The 16,202-nt window shown below is 39.1% G+C and overlaps 1 protein-coding gene and 1 long non-coding RNA gene across 2 annotated transcripts in view; one reads left to right on the top strand and one right to left on the bottom strand.

Moving 5' to 3' along the window:
* The window catches only part of LOC121525098 (aquaporin-3-like), a 29,213-nt gene extending 16,692 nt beyond the window's left edge, over window positions 1-12,521 (top strand). The window contains exons 5-7 of the mRNA XM_041810882.1: window positions 3,416-3,633; window positions 6,214-6,363; window positions 12,494-12,521. Coding sequence (XP_041666816.1) covers window positions 3,416-3,633; window positions 6,214-6,363; window positions 12,494-12,521 — 396 coding nt within the window. The remainder of the gene's footprint in view (window positions 1-3,415; window positions 3,634-6,213; window positions 6,364-12,493) is intronic.
* LOC121525099 overlaps window positions 1-15,776 on the bottom strand; it is a 29,690-nt gene extending 13,914 nt beyond the window's left edge. Inside the window, exons 1-3 of the long non-coding RNA XR_005993194.1 lie at window positions 15,639-15,776; window positions 3,737-3,830; window positions 3,400-3,612 (exon numbers count right to left, since the gene is read on the bottom strand). This is a non-coding gene — a long non-coding RNA (uncharacterized LOC121525099). The remainder of the gene's footprint in view (window positions 1-3,399; window positions 3,613-3,736; window positions 3,831-15,638) is intronic.
* Window positions 15,777-16,202: the final 426 nt, after the last annotated feature.

Below are 16,202 nucleotides of genomic sequence, written 5' to 3'. Positions count from 1 at the left end.
ATTTGATCTGATTGTCCAGAATCTAGGAGGAACAGCTTGTGAGTGTGCAAAGAAAGGCAAGGTCAATTAGACCCAGCTGTGTCGGAAGATTCAAATTATTAATGGAGCTACACTGTGCGTGAAAAATTACACAGTGTGCATCAAAAACCTGGACACTGCAGATGCAGGGCATATTATTCTGCAGCAGATTTATCCGTCAAAGAAGTTTTTTCTACAGCAGACAGGAGTGAGATGACTCACAAACTTTAGAGAACATTCTTCAGGGCATGGAAGTATTTGTTGTCTTAGTAAATGGAAATAGTTAAAGTTTCTTCTGACATCATGAAATGACCTTTTGTTTCCATGCCAAGCAATATTCAGCAAATTCAGAACTCTTTCACACATTATGCAGCACTTTGGCACAGCTAGGTTTGATAATGGAGCAAAATCATGATGTTGGTATAAAGGGCTTTTCTGCTGGGGCCTGTTGCCCCGTACCCTGTGCTGAGGCATGCTTGCCCCCCACCTAGACCCCTGCCTGTCTGCACTTACATTGCTCAAAGCCCTACCAAGCCTGAGCATGTGAAATTTCACCCCTGCTGGATACTAACCAGTCAACTGTAAGGGATATTAGAAAATGGAAGCGTTTAGGAACAACAGCGACTTAGCCATGAAGTGAAAGACCACATAAAATCACATAGGGGGGTCAACGACTGCTATGTCCTCAATAACACTCTGCTGATTCCATAGCTGAAGAGTTCTGAACTTCCACTGGCATTAATGTAAGCAGGAGGAAGCTTCATGGAATGGGTTTCCATGACCAAGCAGCTGAATGCAAGCCTCACATCACCAAGTCCAATGCCACATGTCGTATGGAGCGGTATAAAGCAGTGGTTCCAAACCGTTTGTCCTTAGGGACCCCGTACTTATAAATAGCAAAGCCCCCCAGGACCACTTGGAAAAGTAAACCCCAATTTTAATTGTTTTCATTTATGAAATTCTGAAAGATCTATCATGAACTATCCATTACTATGATAGGCCACCCTGGAATAAAATAATAAGAAAGAGGATTTGTTAATTTTCAGGAAACCTCAAAATTCTCAATTTTGAAGGGTCATCAATTTACGAGAAAAAAAATAAATTCTTGACTTTAACCTCCTGAGACCTGAGCTCTTCTTTGGAATGCATTTCTAGTTTCCTCCACTTGCTTGGTATAATTAGGACCTGATAGGTTTGAAAAGCTCAGCCATGTCTTTAATAGGAATTAATTGTTTTAAATTGAAAAAAATATACGTCCAATATCAACAAAAATTCCCCAAAATTCCAAAGAAACTACCAAAAACAATCCTTAATCATATTTTTATTTATTTCCCATTAAAATAACCCCCCATTTCTTCAAGTATTCTGCAAATGTTTCAACCAAACTTTATTATATAAAGCTTAATTTTAATTTAAAAATTTAATTTCCTAAAAATAAAAAAAAAATCCCCCAAATCCCAAAGCAAATTCAACAAAACAAATACACTCCCAAGGTTCCATGAAAAACAACTGAAAATTCTCCCTTACATGCCAAAAATTCTTCTGAAAACATCATTACATTCAAGAAATATCAAAGGATAGCCCACCTCACGCTTCCCAATCAAATTCTCAAATTTAAAAAAAGTAATTTCCCAAGTTTTCATGAGCATACCTCAAAATTACAAAGCAAAATATTTTCAATGAAATTCTCCCAAAAATTCATGATGATTTTCAAGAAATAATCCCAAAATTATCTATTGAAATCCTTGAAATTTTTAGTGCTTATTCTACCAATATTTCAAGTGAATTACTAAAACATCAACGGACAGTCCAGACAATTTTCTAATTCAAATAGTATAAAGTAATATATTGTATATTGTGGGAAAGCCAGAAAGACAAATCCTCATATGTGCACACAAGGTCTTAGGAGGTTAAAAGTTGTAAATGTAAGTGAACCAAAACGTAGTATTTTTTTGAGATAATACAGTCAAATGAAAACACAGTTTTCAGTTTGGTTTCTTGTAAATTTTGGGCTTAACACTGTTGTAAATGTAGGATTTTTAAAACTTTAATTTTCTAGTTTCTGTTGCAAAAATTAAGACTTTTTAAACAATAAAATTACAAGTATTTCTTGTAAATTTCTGACTTTTTAAACTCTAAAATTCTGATTTTGTTGTCTTGAAAATAAGCACCTTTATAATCTCAAAAATTTCACTTTTTTTTCTCAATTAATACTAACTTCTTTAAAAAATCTCCCAGGTTGGCCGTGATACGTTACGTCGGGGTTAGGAGAACATTACCTGACTGCATAGTGCCAACTGTGAAGTTTGGTGTAGGAGGGGTACTGGTATGGAGCTGTTGTTCAGGGTTTGGTTTTGACCCTTCATCTTCAGTGAAGGCTAATCTTCATGTTTCAGCATACCAGGACATTTTGGACGACGCGATGCTTCCAACTTTGTGGCAACAGTTTGAGGAAGGCTCTTTTCTATTCCAAAAAGCAAGGACTCTAAAGACATGGTTTGATGGGTTTGGTGTAGAAGAACTTGACTGACCCACACAGAGCCTTGATCTCAACCCCATCGAGCACCTTTGGGATGAACTGGAATGGAGATTGCCATCCAGGCATTCTCATCCAACATCAGTGCCTGTCCTCATAAATTTTCAACAAACTGAATGGGCACAAATTCCCACAAACACTCCTAAATCTTGTGGAAAGACTTCCTAGGAGAGTGGAGGCTGTTAAAGCTGCAAACTGGGCCGGCTCTATATGAAGTACATTGGCCTCAAAGTCTTCTAATATTTGCCAAGCCTAAGAGAACACACAACAAACTCTAGCAACACAAGAACACAAGAATATTTTCAGTGTTGGACTTTAGCCACCCTATAGCTATTAGCAGGTTATTTATATCAGCATGGCATCTTTAGATGAACACGGGCAATGGCACTCTAATAGCCAAGATGCAGGCGCGTCACTGAATGTAGAGAAATGATCATACACATTTATCAACTCTACAGTTTATCTGCTCTTTGTAAGTTATTCTAATGTCTAGACATGCAGAGATGCAACCTTCTGCCATGCTATTTTTTCTTGTTTATTTTCTGGGGCAATCCACCAGCTGAAAATGAAGTTTTATGTCAAGCAGTGTTCTACTTAAAAGTTGCCATATCTGCTAGTTTTTACAGTTTTTTTCTCAGTTTTTTTCTTACTTGAAAGCTTGTCAGTGTTTTCAGAGTGAATCCACTGAGAATATCACATTGTCTTAAAGGTGATTAATTAAACACCACATGAAGAACAGGACTTAATAATTTACAAAAGCACGATTTGTTCACATCTCCATGCAGAGGTATCAAATGATGTCTTTACATTGTATTGCTTGATGAGAATTGATGGTCTATTTTTACCTTTACTTTATCCCAGGTTATTGGAACAGCTGCACTGATCGTGTCCATCCTGGCCATAGTTGATCCAAACAACAATCCAACTCCCAAAGGTCTGGAGCCGTTCACCATCGGCTTTGTGGTGTTGGTCATCGGCCTGTCGATGGGCTTTAACTGTGGGTATGCGGTGAATCCGGCCAGAGACCTGGGGCCACGGATCTTCACGGCTCTTGCAGGCTGGGGTGGAGAGGTTTTCACGTGAGTGCAGGACTATTTTGGTCTACATTAAACCACTGTAGTGGGTAGAAATAAAGGGAGCAGTTGCTCAAGTACAGGTCTGTATCAGGCTTTGTTTACTCACTGTTACAGATGAGAAGGTTTGGGGTTTCATCTTTGAGTTATAGACCTTTTGCATTTGAGTTCACAGAGTATTTTCCGTCCCACACCATGCCTGTCTGGAAAGAAAAAGGTGTACGTTACTCACTGGATGCTAGAGCTAATCTGCTGACAGATCCACTGTAATCTGTGTAGTGCACATCCTGTACATGGAAAGTAGACAGAATTTTCAGTTTTAGTTGCCGGAAAATAATTCTTCCAAGTATTAAACAGCATTTTCCATGGAAGCATCTCATTCCTGCTGGAATCTATGTGTTGTTGTCCGACCTTCCTGCAAAACTCCTCTCCTCCGTGGTATTTTCATCTGAAATGTGCCACAAGAACGTTGAAAAAACTGGACTTTTGCGGTAGATTGTTCAGAGACTGAATGAGAGTGTGCTAGCTGACCAAGTTGCTTACTAGATAACAGGGTAAGCTCATATTCACCAGCCTGATATGAACTGCAGTTAGATTTACAACTTTGAAATGAAATATATGAGGATTTATCAGTCGATATGAAGTGCTGTCGTTTTGGTATTTTCAGATATATTTAAACATTTAAGTGTACAGATGGAAGGGATGGTTGGATTAAAAACTGGTTATTTAACATATAAACAAACATTTGAATGGCTAACTAACATTAACCTGACATTATCCTCCTTTTAATCCATCTGTAAAAAAAAGTGCAGTTTCTTGTGTTGGATCCTGGGGGCATCGTCCATATAGATCGACAAATATGTGTACATTAGTCACATACAGTATGTATAGGGAAACACGGGGCAATGCCAAAAAACATGAGGATTATGGGTAAAAACTGGTGACTTTCAAGCCAAAGAGCTCTTACAAAAACAAAAGGAGTGCTCACAAAAGCCTCTGTGATCACTTTTGTACTCTTTGAGAACAAGTCCTGTGTAGGGAGAAACACATCTTTCAGACTGTTTTTCACAAGTTTGTGAGTGCCATTGAGGTGAATCACCTCATTTCTCACCAACTTGTGTGACTTTTTTGCTGTATTTATGGCTCCCAATTACATCTTGAGCATCATTATACACTGAAATGCAAAGCAGCCTAATGTCACCACCAACACTTCTGCTGTCTACTGTGGTGAATGGTGATGTAATAGTGACATGTGTGCGACCAGTCTATGGCCTTAGCCAGTGGTTCTCAAATGATGTGGAAAGGCACACTCAACCGCAACCATACGTAATTACGACAACTATACCATAACTTAAGTTCAGTCTGAACCCTTTTGTCAAGAAACACAAAGGATGTGTGGTTATAAGTATTTTTACTTTATGAGCACTTTGCTGTTATTCATATGACTGTTCTAGGATCCCCCTGCTATCCCACAAGACCACATGGAAAGCATCAAACAGGAACACCACACGTTCAACCACTTAAGGGAAAGTCCTTGGGGTACATGGCTCTACAAAGATTTTGCAGAGGCAAACTCCAAATCAAGCTGAAATCACCCAAGGTGGCTGCTTCAGAAGAGTCACTATTTTCTTCATGAATGCGATATGAACTTATGACACCAATCTAAAATCATAATTTAATGTCATATATGGGACCAAGCCTACATTATAGTGTGAGGCTACACAGTGGTGCAATGGTTAGTGCTTTTGCCTCAGCTGTGGAGGAGATTCCTGGCTCCAATCTCGCATAAGGCAGGGCCCGTCTGTGTTGAGTTTGTATGCATGTGTGCATTCGGTTAATTGGTGACTCTAAATTGCCCATAGGTGTGAGTGCCAGCGTGCCTGTTTGGTCCAAATGTCAGCCCTGTGATTTACTGGAAACCAGTCTAGAGTGCAAGCCATCACAACCAATGACAGCTGAGTTTAAATCCAGATCCCTACGACCCCCAAGTGAATAAGTGGTATTGACCATGGTTGGATGGAGGTTATGTTGTCAAAAACAGAAGCCATATTGATTATTTTGGGAATGTAGAAAATATATGCTAAAGAATAGCTTGACACAGACCTTAATACTGGTTGGAAAGTAAAACAACTTAAACCTAAACTCTTCAAAACATGACCCTACATCCATGATTTATGGTCCATAGACTGGGTAGACCTGAGGAGGAATACTGAGCAACCATACTGGTCTTTTACTGGGTAATACACCTGAACAAACATACACTCTCTCAGATATCTCCCTTGTAAAACATGCAGCAGTTGATCCCAGTGGCCCCTGAACCACATTTGAGAAATAACAAATTAAAGTGCACATTTTGCTACCAGCTGATTTGCATTCCCATTGTTTGTGTGTTTTTGAGTGCCCCGTTTAAAGATATTGAAATTAGAGTGCCTTGATATCGACACGGCTCACATGCCTTCTGACCCGCAACATCAATAGCCTCTGATATGCACTCATATTTTATTCAGGCCTGCTACGGTGAGTAAATTGAATGAAAATTTAAAAACCACACCATGCATCACAGTTTTTCAATTTATTCTCTTACAGAGCGAACACCTACTGGTTCTTTGTGCCCGTCTGTGCCCCCTTCTTGGGTGCAGTGGTGGGTGTGCTGATATATCAACTCCTGGTTGGATACCATTTAGGAGCAGAGGTGCAAGAGGAGCAGAAGAAGGAGGAAGAGGAGGAAGAGGAACAGTTTAAGCTTTCAAATACTGCTGCAAAACACGATGTATGACTGCTCAGTTTCTTCAAACAATTCTGCCGCAGTAACAACATTCATCTGTCACAAGTTATAGTAAAATGGCATAGTTACTGTGAAACAAAAGAATAACAAGCTGCTGGTTATCAGGAAAGAAATAGTAGTGAACTGGTAATTGACAAGAGAATGAATGGAGGTCTAACTGCTATTTAAAGTACCCAGCAATTGGCCCAGTTTAAAAGAGGAATTAGCAATGAACAGCCAGGTAACCAGGTAGTGAGTCTTAAACTACCTGCTAAAACACTCAAAAATGAGTATTTGGTTACAAATTAGCAGTTACTATCTTCTAATTTAAAACTGCATGTTTGCAAGGTAACAAAAAAAGGACCTTACAACCAGTAAACCCATCAAAACTGGGACAGGTTTTACGTAACGGATTGGTAACAAACTGCTCTTAAACTCGGTCAATACAAGGTAGCAAATGAGTCATTAATTGCTAGTTAGCTAGCACACAATTGTCAATGGTCAAACTCTTGATTAACCTACAAAAACCTGATATATTTAATAGGTAACCAAGAAACAAATAAGGAACTGACAGCTATTTTGCCAGGGAACAAAAGCGCAAACAACTTTTAGCTAACAAGGGAACAAATAAGTAACAAACAGCTACCTAACCAGGGAACAAATAAGTAACAAACAGCTATCCAACCAGGGAACAAATAAGTAACAAACAGCTACCTAACCAGGGAACAAATAAGTAACTTACAGCTACCTAACCAGGGAACAAATAAGTAACAAACAGCTACCTAACCAGGGAACAAATAAGTAACAAACAGCTACCTAACCAGGGAACAAATAAGTAACAAACAGCTACCCAACCAGGGAACAAATAAGTAACTTACAGCTACCTAACCAGGGAACAAATAAGTAACAAACAGCTACCTAACCAGGGAACAAATAAGTAACTTACAGCTACTTAACCAGGGAACAAATAAGTAACAAACAGCTACCTAACCAGGGAACAAATAAGTAACTTACAGCTACTTAACCAGGGAACAAATAAGTAACAAACAGCTACCTAACCAGGGAACAAATAAGTAACAAACAGCTACCTAACCAGGGAACAAATAAGTAACAAACAGCTACCTAACCAGGGAACAAATAAGTAACAAACAGCTACCTAACCAGGGAACAAATAAGTAACAAACAGCTACCTAACCAGGGAACAAATAAGTAACAAACAGCTACCCAACCAGGGAACAAATAAGTAACAAACAGCTACCTAACCAGGGAACAAATAAGTAACTTACAGCTACCTAACCAGGGAACAAATAAGTAACTTACAGCTACCTAACCAGGGAACAAATAAGTAGCTTACAGCTACTTAACCAGGGAACAAATAAGTAACTTACAGCTACTTAACCAGGGAACAAATAAGTAACTTACAGCTACTTAACCAGGGAACAAATAAGTAACTTACAGCTACCTAACCAGGGAACAAATAAGTAACTTACAGCTACTTAAACAGGGAACAAATAAGTAACGAACAGCTACTTAACCAGGGAACAAATAAGTAACTTACAGCTACTTAACCAGGGAACAAATAAGTAACGAACAGCTACCTAACCAGGGAACAAATAAGTAACTTACAGCTACTTAACCAGGGAACAAATAAGTAACTTACAGCTACTTAACCAGGGAACAAATAAGTAACTTACAGCTACCTAACCAGGGAACAAATAAGTAACAAACAGCTACCTAACCAGGGAACAAATAAGTAACAAACAGCTACCTAACCAGGGAACAAATAAGTAACAAACAGCTAGCTAACCAGGGAACAAATAAGTAACAAACAGCTAGCTAACCAGGGAACAAATAAGTAACAAACAGCTAGCTAACCAGGGAACAAATAAGTAACTTACAGCTACTTAACCAGGGAACAAATAAGTAACTTACAGCTACTTAAACAGGGAACAAATAAGTAACGAACAGCTACTTAACCAGGGAACAAATAAGTAACTTACAGCTACCTAACCAGGGAACAAATAAGTAACAAACAGCTACCTAACCAGGGAACAAATAAGTAACTTACAGCTACTTAAACAGGGAACAAATAAGTAACTTACAGCTACTTAACCAGGGAACAAATAAGTAACAAACAGCTAGCTAACCAGGGAACAACAAGTAACGAACAGCTACCTAACCAGGGAACAAATAAGTAACAAACAGCTACCTAACCAGGGAACAAATAAGTAACTTACAGCTACCTAACCAGGGAACAAATAAGTAACTTACAGCTACCTAACCAGGGAACAAATAAGTAACTTACAGCTACCTAACCAGGGAACAAATAAGTAACTTACAGCTACCTAACCAGGGAACAAATAAGTAACTTACAGCTACCTAACCAGGGAACAAATAAGTAACAAACAGCTAGCTAACCAGGGAACAAATAAGTAACGAACAGCTACCTAACCAGGGAACAAATAAGTAACAAACAGCTACCTAACCAGGGAACAAATAAGTAACTTACAGCTACCTAACCAGGGAACAAATAAGTAACTTACAGCTACCTAACCAGGGAACAAATAAGTAACAAACAGCTACCTAACCAGGGAACAAATAAGTAACTTACAGCTACCTAACCAGGGAACAAATAAGTAACTTACAGCTACCTAACCAGGGAACAAATAAGTAACAAACAGCTACCTAACCAGGGAACAAATAAGTAACTTACAGCTACCTAACCAGGGAACAAATAAGTAACTTACAGCTACCTAACCAGGGAACAAATAAGTAACTTACAGCTACCTAACCAGGGAACAAATAAGTAACTTACAGCTACTTAACCAGGGAACAAATAAGTAACTTACAGCTACTTAACCAGGGAACAAATAAGTAACAAACAGCTACCTAACCAGGGAACAAATAAGTAACTTACAGCTACCTAACCAGGGGAAATTAAGCTTTTTAGAGCTAAATATCCAGGGAACAAATAAGTAACAAACAGCTACCTAACCAGGGAACAAATAAGTAACTTACAGCTACCTAACCAGGGGAAATTAAGCTTTTTAGAGCTAAATATCCAGGGAACAAATAAGTAACAAACAGCTACCTAACCAGGGAACAAATAAGTAACAAACAGCTACTTAACCAGGGAACAAATAAGTAACGAACAGCTACCTAACCAGGGGAAATTAAGCTTTTTAGAGCTAAATATCCAGGGAACAAATAAGTAACAAACAGCTACCTAACCAGGGAACAAATAAGTAACAAACAGCTACCTAACCAGGGAACAAATAAGTAACAAACAGCTACCTAACCAGGGAACAAATAAGTAACTTACAGCTACCTAACCAGGGAACAAATAAGTAACAAACAGCTACCTAACCAGGGAACAAATAAGTTTTTTAGAGCTAAATATCCAGGGAACAAATGAGTGACAAACAGCTACCTAACCAGGGAATAAATAAGTTATTTACAGCTCACTAACCAAGGAACAAATGTGCAACCAACTGCTTGTTAACCAGGAAATTAATGAAAACCAACAGCTAGCTTACCAGGGAACAAATGTGTAATTAACAGCTAGCTTATATAAGAAAAAAGTAACAAAATGTTTCTTAACAAGAAAATAAAGGAGCCTCTAACAGCGAGTTAACCAGGGAAGAAATGAGGGACTTACTGCTAGTTAACTGGAGGAAAAAATGAGTTACAAACAGCTTGCTGAGCAGGAAACACATGAGTAGTAACAGCTAGCTAACCAGAAAACAAACATGCAAATCAACTGGTAGCTAACCAGGGAATGAATGAGCAGCTATTACAGGTAGTACCCAGGAAACCTAGGGAAAGAATGTGTGACTTACTGCCAGGGAATGAATGACAAACCAGCTACTTGTTCACCAGCCCAAAAAAATAAGTATCTAATAGCTTGTTAACCAGGGGAACAAATTTGTATCTTACTGCCAGTTAACCAGGGAAGAAATAAGCTTACTGTTTCTACTTAACCAGGAAATATATGAGTTACAATTCACAGCCACTTCACCAGAGAAAAAACTCTAACTAATCAAGAAGTAACTACTCAAAAGTTTAATTTTGAGTAACTGCTCTCTATAAAGCTCAGCTGACAAGGCTTTGTTTACTATCTACCCGCTTACTAATTGCTCACTAATGGTTTGGCCCTCATTTATTCCTGTATAAATATAAAAAATATTGAAAATACCAGCTCTAACAGTCTCTTTCCAATTAGTTATAATTAAGTAGTATGCATAAGTAGCAGTTAATTCCTTAATTGCTTCCTTGTTAATTGTCATTAGTTGTTATTTGTCACACAGTGACTGCCAATCTTATCAAGTGTTACCCAAGTTTTCTCCAATGTTTAGGAAAATCCCCTGTTATCTAAGACCTCTTTTTTAATAGCATATAAGCTGTTATGATGACACACTCTCTTACGACATCTCCTCACAAACAGGAACAGTTTCTCAGGCGCCTGTTTTCTGAATTCATCTCCACTAAACTCCACTAAGCTCTTTCATTTCTTTTCAAAGCACAAAACTATTTCCTCTCATGCTGCGTGTCTGACAAAACGAATACATCATCTCAGAGAAAAAACCCCTAAAACAAAAGACTTGAAGAGGCATTTGAAAGGTACTTGTTTATTCCTCATGGAAGGTGGAAGGAACCTTGAAATCCTCCTCCAATCAAAAGGCATTCGCACTCATATTTTCTCTCCTGCTATTTCGATGATTAAGAGAAACCGTGCGGAGTGTCACCTCTGCAGGGCTCCTGAGTAAGAGCCAAGTTTTCTTTTCACTTAGAGCCAAATGCATGTTTAATGAAGTGATTATAATTACAAATGTGACCAAAATCTGATGTTTGTGTTATAAATTCATAAGGTACCATTTAACACCTTGTTGGAAGTGTTGTCTTATGTTTACCCAATTAAAAATAACTGTCTGTGGGAGTGTGATCCTGTCGATATCTCTGACTTACAAGAAGTTTTTGGCAATATTCACACAGAGATAGGAGCAAGTTTTAAGGGTTCATTGCTGTGTAAAATCTCATTATCACATGTCAATATGTCGACTTGGCTTACAGCCTATAACACCCCTCAGAGTTTGATAAAATATTTTCCTGCTTTGACAGTTTCATCATTTTAAGCTTTAAAATCTACATTATTCCTCACTTACAATAATAAAACCATGAGTCATGATTTTTTTGGTCTTATATTAGAAATTTAATGATTAGAATTTCTACATCAATTACAAAAAAAGTTGGGACATTGGGAATGGATATGGGAATTTTACAGTCCATTGCAATTGAAAACCCACAAGACATTTAATGCTCAAACTGATTAAATTCATTATTTTTTATTTATTTATTTATTTATTTTTTGGTAATGCACACACATTCTGATTTTAATGTTTGCAGCATGGTCCAAAAAAGTTGGGACAGAGGCAAGAATAGACTGCAAAATGCTAAAAAAAAAAAAAAAAAAAAAAGAAAGAAAACTGTAACCTTTCACAGAGGTCAGGACCTCTAGATTTTGTATGTGTATACTTAAGATAACAGATAATGGTTAGTGACTTTGGGTGTAAATTGGTGATGAAGTGAATGCTCCTGTCAGAAATATGCAATCTCTGATAGGCCAGCTACAGCTAACTAAAGTTTCAGAGTAGATTCCCAAAATGCTAAACTCCGATTTCCTGCTTTACCTCAGATCGGATCTGATGTTTGTAGCATTATCCTTAGACCACTGATCATCAACTGGCGGCCCGGGGGCCAAATCAGGCCCCCCAAAGCCTCCCGTCTGGCCCCCAGAAGATCATTAGATGCAGAAAAGCAGGAAAAGAAGATGTTGTGGTTTTAAGAGTATCTTTTGGCTTTAAATGTCTGCAGCTGTTAAATCCACCCCAAAAGCAATTCATATTCAAACAGTTTTAGAATGACTTCACATTTCATCTGTTTTTACAGAAATTCACTTGTCAGCCATTATGACAGCCATATTAGATTTTTTTTTTTTTTAATTTGTTAAAACTGGCAAAAATGGCCAGATAAAGTGGTGAAAAGGGGTTAGAGGGTGGCAAAAATGAGCGATAAGATCCAAATGGGTTGTGGAGAGGCACAAAGGGACAAAAACTTGCAGGAAAAGTGGTGAGAAGAGGTTAAAATGGGGTAAACCATTAGTATTAGAGGATAAAAGGGGCAAAAAGCAAATCAAAAATGGGTGCAAAGTGGCAAAAATGGTGACAAAAGTAATGAAAACTGGCAAAAATAGAAAAAATGGGCAAAAATGGAAAAAGGAGGGACAAGACAGGCAAGAAAAGTGGTTTGAAGGAGTTAAAGAATGGCAAAAAGTTGGGTTATAGTGGCAAAAAATGGGTTAAAAGTGGCAAAATGGTGAAAAAATAGCCAATGGCAAAGTAGTGAAACTGCAGTAAAGTGGGTTAAAGAGTGATTAAATAGCAAAAATGGGTTAAAAATTGTACAAAATCCTGCAGAAATGGCAGAATGAAGCAGTGAAGTAGTGAAAAGTGTTAAACATGAGTTCATATTGGTGCTAAATCCTAATTGTTGAGGGCCAATTCTCTGGGATTTTCAGGAGCCCAGCCAACTCTGTGGGCATGCCTGTCTCCTTGTGGTCTACGACATTATATATTGGGATAGATCTCACTGGTAATGCCTAAAAATGTCCTGTATTTTGAAAGAAAATACTAAGAAAATAATGTTAATCAGAACAAAATATTGACTTAATTTTTCCTTTATTTGGAAGTCCAGCCCCCAGAGACTCCCTTGTGCAAATGTACTTGATGACCCCTGCCTTAGACTATTAAAAATACTTGTGTTAGGTGCAAAAAGCTAAAGATGCACAAGACAACAATTTTCAGTGATAGTAGTCCCTTCGCTTCTGTAGCTAGCTTGGTTTTTGGATTTCAAACCTTGCGCACGGCCCTGGTGAGAAGTTCTCCACTTTGTGAAAGACTGCTTGAGCAAACAGGTCAACAGTTTATGAACAATTTTCCTCAATGGTTGATTAAAAGGAATTTAGAGAGTTCACCATCTACAGCAAACACTGGGACACTTTGTGGCTGAGTGCGAAGCGTTTGGGATGAGGGTCAGCGCCTTCAAGTCCGAGGCCGTGGTTCTCTGCCAGAAAACGGTGGGCGGCTCCCTCTGGATGGGGGGTGTCTTTGCCCCAAGTAAAGGAGTTCAAGTAACTTGGGGTGTTGTTCACAAGTGAGGGTAGAAGGGTCCACGAGATCGACAGGTGGATCGGTGCAGCATCTGCTGTATTGAAGACGTTGTACCACACCATCGTGGTGAAGAGGGAGCTGAGCCAGAAGGCAAAACTCCCGACTTCGCCAGTCGATCTTCATCCTAACCCTCCCCTGTGGTCATGAACTCTGGGAAATGACCAAAAGAATAAGACCACAGGTTTAAGTGACTGAAATGAGATTCCCCAGGAGGGTGGCTGGGCTCAGCCTTAGAGATAGGGTGGTCTCAAAGTCGAGCCGCTGCTCCTTCATGTTGAAAGGAGCCAGTTAATGTTCGGACATCTGATCAGGATGCCTCCTGGTGGCATACCTGTGGAGGTCTTTCAGGCACGGCTAACTAGAAGGAAACCCCAGGGTAGACCCAGAACTTGCTGGAGGAATTCTATATCCCATCTGGCTTGGGAATGCCTCAGAATCCACCAGTAGGATCTGGAAAATGTTACTGGGGAGAGAGATGTCTGGGCGGACTTGCTTGGCCTGCTGCCACCACAGCCCGACGTAAAAAAGTCAATGGATGGATGAGTGGACCATCTACACTCCGTAATATCATCAAAAGATTCAAAGAATCTGGGGAAATCTAAGGTGCTGGTGTATGTCTATCCCGCAGGTGGCAGTTTATCAACTCTGGTCATTCACAAACTCTCATCACTACTATGTGTTTGAACAACCGCTCTAACATCTGATCTGAGGAAGCAGGAAATAAACGAGCACAGGGGCCGATATGATCCCTGACACAATCATCCTCTGACTAACTATGCTCCCCTAAAGCTGTTTTTGCTTTAGGTTGGTGTATAAATCCCATAATGAGAAGGATGCATTTTAAAGCCTGGTGTTTTGAGTCGTGGTTGTTAGTGATTGTATGAAGAAGTATAAAAGGAGAGAAGTGTTTCTCGATGTTCTAAAGCCGTTTTCTGAAATTCTGGAGTGGATGCTCCTCATCTGACAGTCTGGGGTTTAGTTACTCTTTAATTTCATTCACAGCGCTGATGTGCTTACCACTTTTTGGCTGGCACTTCAGTAACAGAATTACCCCACACACAGAGCTGCTCTGAGCCTCAGACACCAAAGTATTAACCACGTGTGATCGGATGGGTGGTTTAGGCATTAATCCTGATCTGCTGATCTCAAATTTTTAATAAAAATCATCTGATAATGATTGATTTCCCATCAGTCAAGGTACACCAGTGTGGATTGCGAGGCTGTAGCCAGGGGGAGTTTGGAGGGTTCAAAACAAAACCACCAACCTTCTTGGCTAAAGTCTTTTACTTTTATTTAATACGTAAAAGTGTCTATCTGTAAAGTACAACCCAAATTCCCAAAAATTTGGGTCACTGTGTAAAACGTAAATAAAAACAGAATGCAATAATTGTCAAATCTCATAAAACAATATTCTATTCACAATAAAACATAAAAAGATACACTCATTTTAATTTGATGGCAGAAACACATGCCAAAAAAGTTAGGACAGGGCAACAAAATGCTGGAAAAGTAAGTGGTACCAATGAAAAACAGGCAACAGGTCAGTCACATGACTGGGTATAAAACAAGCATTTTAGAGAGGCAGGGTCTCTCAGGAAGATTGGCAGGGGTCCACCAATCTGCAAAAAAACACGTCTAAAAATTATGGAGCAATTTTCAGAAAAATGATCCTCACAATACAACTCCTTATCAGAGGATCTGGAGAAATCTATGAGTTTAAGGGTCAGTATTGGATGCTGGTGATCTCAGGGCCCTCAGGTGGACACTGCATTAAAAACAGGCATGATTCAATACTGGAATCACTGCATGGGCTCAGGAACACTTCAAGAAATCACTGTCTGTTGACACAGTTCACCGTGCCATCCAAAAGTGCGAGTCAAAGCTGCATCATGGAAAGAAGAAGCCATATGTGAACACCATCAACAAACGCTGCCATCCTTACCGGGCCAACAATCACTTAAAATGGACTGAGGCAAACTGGAAAACTGTTCTGTGGTCAGATTAATTAAAATTTGGAATACCTTTTCGGGAACCATGGATGCTGTGGCCTCTGAAGAGGAGAGGGGTCATCTAGCTTGTTATCGAAGCCTGCATCTCTGATGGGATGGGGTTGCATTAGCGCCTATGGCATGGGCAGCTTACTCATCTGGAAAGCCACTATCAATGCTGGAAAGTAGAGAGAGGTTTTAGATCAACATATACTCCCATCCAGACAACATCTCTATCAGGGAAGGCCTTGGCTTTTTTGGAGAGACACTGCTAAACCACATCACAACAGCATGGCTTCACAGTAGAAGACTCCAGGTACCTTTTACCATTGCAGCGATAGAATAAAATCTGGCAAAGAAGTCCCAGGACTGTTGAGTAGCTAGAGTCCTACATCAGATAAGAATGGGACAACATTTCCTCTCACAAAACCCCAGCAAAATAAAACTTCATAACCAAATAGAAGCCCTGAGAGAAGACCCTGTGCCCTGATATATTTGTACTTCATTCAGTTTAAGGGAGAAACTGCATAAATGTCTGATATTTCAGGAAAAAGAAGCCACTCCTTTCATTATACTGGCTACAGGCTGGATATTTAT

The sequence above is a fragment of the Cheilinus undulatus genome, linkage group 17 (genome assembly GCF_018320785.1).
Source record: "Cheilinus undulatus linkage group 17, ASM1832078v1, whole genome shotgun sequence".
Classification (NCBI taxonomy): Eukaryota; Metazoa; Chordata; class Actinopteri; order Labriformes; family Labridae; genus Cheilinus; species Cheilinus undulatus.
This window is presented reverse-complemented; position numbering and strand designations above follow the sequence as displayed.